This window comes from Nanorana parkeri, unplaced genomic scaffold, assembly GCF_000935625.1.
Source record: "Nanorana parkeri isolate BGI_ZX_2015 unplaced genomic scaffold, ASM93562v1 scaffold3213, whole genome shotgun sequence".
Taxonomy (NCBI): domain Eukaryota; kingdom Metazoa; phylum Chordata; class Amphibia; order Anura; family Dicroglossidae; genus Nanorana; species Nanorana parkeri.
Window position 1 is genome coordinate 4,178 of NW_017309481.1, and position 5,456 is coordinate 9,633.

The window sequence follows — 5,456 nt, forward strand, 5'->3', positions numbered from 1 at the left end:
TAGTCTTGCCATGCCTAATGGGATTTGTAGTTGCACCACAGCTGGAAGGCCCCAGGTGTAGGGAGCTTGGAGCGCGGAGGAGTTTGTTCCCTACGTGGACGGCACGGGACTGGCGACTGGACGCTTCCTATCTGAACTATGCAAGACTGACCCCCGCAGTCACATGACCACCGGGATGACTATTCATATGAATCAGGAGCCAGTTAACCTTCCAGCTTGTCTGTGGAGTGCGGGAGGAAATCGGAGCACCCGGAGGAAACCCACACAAGCACAGGGAGAACATGCAAACTCCATGTGGATAGTGCCCCGACCAATCCTGGTTTTGATCCAGAGACCCCGGTGCTGCACTTCCTGTCTCCGGAGACACAACAGGAAATGAGAACAAATCTCCTGCAATTGAAGCGAATTTCCCTTGTAGCTGTCACCATAACAGGTATCCCCATTGGAAGGTTTCTCCCCTCACTTCCTGTTCAGTGACAACGGAAACATTTTGGGATTTCCTGTTATTCTCTATCCTGACGACAACGATCACCAGGACTCGCGGAGATTTTGAAACCGACCCTGCGGGCCAAGCCAACGCAGGTTGTACGCACATGGCATGGGTCACTATCGGGAAGCCCATCCAGAGCAATGAAGTGCGGGGGGTGCACGTAGACAGGAAGTGGCTGAAATAGGCTGCAGGAGAGCAGCAGCACTGAGATGCCAATAAGGATGAAAACATTTGAACACTCCAGACGCAAATGAATGCAGCTCTGCGTCCATATATACATCATGAAATGTGAGCAGGGTAAGTTCCTGGATGGGACCTGGTGTCAGCCTCTTGTACAGCAGGGCTGGAGTGAGGGAGGAAGAAGCAGCACAAGCAGCTATTCAGTTCATGTTCTGACAAGGAGCATGCTGATGGGAGGAGAGAGAGAGAGGAGTGACAGGGAGATGAGCTCATCACTGTGCTGCTTCTCCTATCAATGTCCAGTCACAGGCTGGTGGCGGGTCCAGGACGACCTGGGCTCAGAGGAAGTGGGTGTAATGATGTTGGCTATCAGACGGAGGACATCTAGTGGCAGAATACAGTACTGCGGGGACAATCTCTGAATATTGCTCTCTTATGAGCGGGGCCCTCCTAGTTGGGGTGCAGCTCTACCTGACCTACCGGTATATTTCCAGGCTGTGCTAGGAGACCAGAACACCCACAATGGGATCCCAGAACCCCGGCGCTGCAAGGCTCAGCTGCGATGCCCGTTGATGACCCCCGCCCCCCAGCAATGGAAGAGAATGATTTGATAGGATGTCAGAATGATACATTGTATGTAAACTGGTAACTGGGACCATTATGAAGATCACATGACCCTACTGGTGACCAGTACAGTACCATAATCTCCCAGTCTGATCAATGCAGGAGGATGTCAGACTTCTGGACCGGAGAGCTGACACTCAGTACATGGGTAGGTCTGACTGGGGGGGTTGTATATTGGGGGATGTGAAGTCCTGACATTCCTGAGACATCACACAGAGAATTAGGGGAGTGAAGCAGCTGCATTCCTATAGATAAGAGGAGGGGGAGGTGAGGGACCAGAGGAGGAGAGGATGGGAGCCATTTGGAAGGAAAGACTCGGAGAGGAGACACAGAGGTCCATGCCCCGCTCAGAGGTCAGCCTGGCAGCCATGGGTAAAGATACACCAACCCTGCCACCCCCTTACACCCCGCCGCCCCCGGTCCCCAGGGAACCCCTGGATTGCTGGGCTTGTGCCGTCCTCATCACCTGGCACAACCTGCTAGTGGGTGCTGCCAACTTGGGCATCTTCATCGTGATGTGCGGAGGAGCCCTTCTACCATCTGCTGTCATGCTGCTTTATGGATTCCTGTGCCACCCAAAGGTAAGTGCCATGTGGTGCTCCTGGGTGCTATTGTCAGCGGAATGGAGGGGGGGGGGGTGAGCACATTGGTACCAAGACATATTGACAGGTCAAGTGTTGGCATTGGTGGGGGCCAGTCCCATAGTAAGTGGAATGGGGGGTGAGCACATTGGTACCTTCTATATGCCAAGACCTGCTGACCAGCCTGGTGGTGACCTTGGTCAGTGTCTGTCCCATAGTCAGTGGAATGGGGGGTGAGCACATTGGTACCTTCTATATGCCAAGACCTGCTGACCAGCCTGGTGGTGACCTTTGTCAGTGTCTGTCCCATAGTCAGTGGACTGGGGGGTGAGCAATTTTTTGTAATTTGGTATCTTCTGTATGGCAAGACTTGTTGACTAGCCAGGTGCTGGCATTGGTCAGTGCCAGTGCCATAGTGAGTGGAATGGAGGGAGTGAGAACATTGGTACCAAGATATATTGACCAGCCAAGTGTTGGCATTGGTTGGTGCCACTCCCATAGCCAATAGAATGTGAGGTGAGCAATTGGTATCCTCTGTATGCCAAGACTTGCTGACCAGCCTGGTGATGGACTTGGTCGGTGCCAATCCCATAGTCAGTGAAATAGGATGTGAGCAATTTGGTACCTTCTGTATGGCAAGACTTATTGACTAGCCTGGTACTGGCATTGGTCAGTGCCAGTCCCGTAGTAGTCCCATAGTCAGTGGAATGGAGGGCGTGAGTACACTGGTACCAAGACTTATTGACCAGCCAAGAGCTGGCCTTGGTCAAGGCCACCTCCATGGTGAAATGAGGCATGAGCAATATGGTATCTTCTGTATGCCAAGGCTTATGAACCACCCAGGTGCTGGCACTGGTCAGTGGAATGAAGGGGTGAGTACATTGGTAGCAAGACATATTGACAGACTAGGTGTTGGCATTGGTTTGTGCGAGTCCCATAGCCAGTGGAAGGGGGGTAATGAACAAATTGATACCTTCTGTATGCCAAGACTTGCTGACCAGCCTGGTGGTGGCCTTGGTTGGTGCCAATCCTATAGTCAGTGGAATGGGGTCTGAGCAATTTGATACCTTCTGTATGCCAAGACTTATTGACCATCCAGGTGTTGGCATTGGTCAGTGCCAGTCCCGTAGTCAGTGGAGGGGGGTGTGTACATTGGTACCAAGACTTATTGACCAGCCAAATGTTGGCATTGGCCAGTCCCTTTGGCAGTGAAATGGGGTTTGGGAGCAAATTGGTACCTTCTGCATGCTAAGACTTGCTGACCATGCTGGTGTTGGCATTGGCCAATCAATGGCAGTCTTGGGGGACCATTCCAAGTCTTGAAGAGGCATTCTTGGTCTTAAACTCCTTTTACAACGGAACCCTTTCTCAAGAAGCGAGTCATAAGACATCATTTCAGAAGAAGACTTTGTTTCTGGCATTCTGGGAGGAAACCAGCACAAGCACAGGGAGAACATGCAAACTCCATGCAGATAGTGTCCTAGCCGGCATTGGAACCAGGGACCCCAGAAGTGCTGCCCGCTCATCACGTTCTTTCCCAGCTATCCCTATAGACAATACAACCAATCTATGACATCATCGGAAGCCATACTGGTACCTACTGGGACCGGTGCTGGTGATGACTGGGAGAGTCTGGTGGAGGGGGAACGGAGACAATCCATTGGAGGTCTGAGATGGTGCAAAGGTTAGAGAGAAGGTCCAGTCTGCTCTATGTAGTACAGGGAAGGATTATAACCCCCATCATTACTGCTGTCTGCGTCCCTGCCAGGGAAGTTCTCCCTCTTTATGTGTCCATTGTTATCAAGACTTTGATGCTGGAGTGGAATCTTTCATCTAAAACTGCATATAGCTCTGACCTATACCGCAGCGCTGTCCATAGAACGCTGAGCCAATCACATCAGACTCTGTACAGAGGAGCTTACACTCTAATGCCCCCTCCCCCCACAGTCACATCAGTCTCTGTACAGAGGAGCTTACACTCTAATGTCCCCCCCCCCACAGTCACATCAGTCTCTGTACAGAGGAACTTACACTCTAATGTCCCCTTCCCCCACAGTCACACCAGTCTCTGTACAGAGGAGCTTTCATTTCAGTGACAGTTGCTTTGGTATCAGTGACAGTTGCTTTCATTTCAGTGACAGTTGCTTTCGTTTCAGTGACAGTTGCTTTTGTATCAGTGACAGTTGCTTTCGTATCAGTGACAGTTGCTTTAATTTCAGTGACAGTTGCTTTGGTATCAGTGACAGTTGCTGTCATTTCAGTGACAGTTGCTTTAATTTCAGTGACAGTTGCTTTGGTATCAGTGACAGTTGCTTTGGTATCAGTGACAGTTGCTTTCGTTTCAGTGACAGTTGCTTTCATTTCAGTGACAGTTGCTTTGGTATCAGTGACAGTTGCTTTGGTATCAGTGACAGTTGCTTTGGTATCAGTGACAGTTGCTTTGGTATCAGTGACAGTTGCTTTCACTCATTGAACACATGGTATCCAGTTCCATCTTTACAAACAAATCAAGCAAGTGGGCAAATACAATCACCTTCCTTCCTCCTCCTCCTCCTCCTGCTGTCCCCTGAGATTTGCACTGGAAGCTGCCATTTTGTATGGATTGACATTGTGATGGGGGGGGGGATTGGGGGTGAGCTGGGATTCCCCTTTAAGTCTTGCAGCGTGCCTGAAGAATCTCTGTATATACATTATACGTGCCTTCCCATCTCAATGTATAGACGTGTGCCTCCCTCACACATTCCAGGGCCCGGTACCACACGGAGCCCTCGCCCCCCTCTCTGGATCACGCGTGTTGTGCTTCTCTAGAACATAAACTGGACACTTCCGGGTACAACTCAAATCCCAGCAATAGCATGGGCTCCAACCCCCCCCCCACCAACCGGGATGTGGAAGTGGCCCCTGAAGACACAATGAGCGTTATGTGTCCCTTCTTCAAACTTGATATGGGCCCTCGGAGAGAGCGCCAACCATTGCTGGCTGCGTAACCCTGCGGTGGGGCACGCCCGGATGGCGTTCCGATCATTACAGGTGTTGAGTCTTAAAGAGACACTCCGTATAGTTTTTGGATAGAGCGGAGAAGGTTTAGAATTCCTATATTTCTGTCTGTGATCCCGTTGGGCGGATTTCCCCTCACTTCCTGTGTGGTCACCAGGACAGGAAATTACCTAAATCACGCCAATGAACCCCACCTCCCCCAGGTGTCAACGCTGGGAAGGGAGGAAGGGGGTAAGGAAGGACACGGGAAGTAATGGAAATCCCCATTGGAAGACCTTCCCTCTATTCCTGGTCTGGTGACAACAGTAACATTTTGACTTCCCCATCACTTTCTGATTGGGTGACTCCCCCTGAGGGGGGGCGGGGGGGGGCGCGGGCACACAGCCATAAAGACCTGGTAGGGGTTTCCTCCATCCCTGTGCTGAGTTCCCGGGTCTGTATACCTGCTGTGCCCATTATGAGGGGTTCCCTCCATCCCTGTGCTGAGTTCCCGGGTCTGTACACCCGCTGTGCCCATTATGAGGGACTCCCACCATCCCTGTGCTGAGCTCCCGGGTCTGTATACCTGCTGTGCCCATTATGAG

At 51.4% G+C, this 5,456-nt stretch overlaps 1 protein-coding gene across 1 annotated transcript in view; it reads left to right on the forward strand.

Annotated features, from left to right (window-relative positions):
• Positions 1-1,496: 1,496 nt before the first annotated feature.
• TMEM88 (transmembrane protein 88) overlaps positions 1,497-5,456 on the forward strand; it is a 6,832-nt gene continuing 2,872 nt past the window's right edge. The window contains exon 1 of the mRNA XM_018574762.1: positions 1,497-1,875. Coding sequence (XP_018430264.1) covers positions 1,585-1,875 — 291 coding nt within the window. The 5' untranslated portion in view covers positions 1,497-1,584. The remainder of the gene's footprint in view (positions 1,876-5,456) is intronic.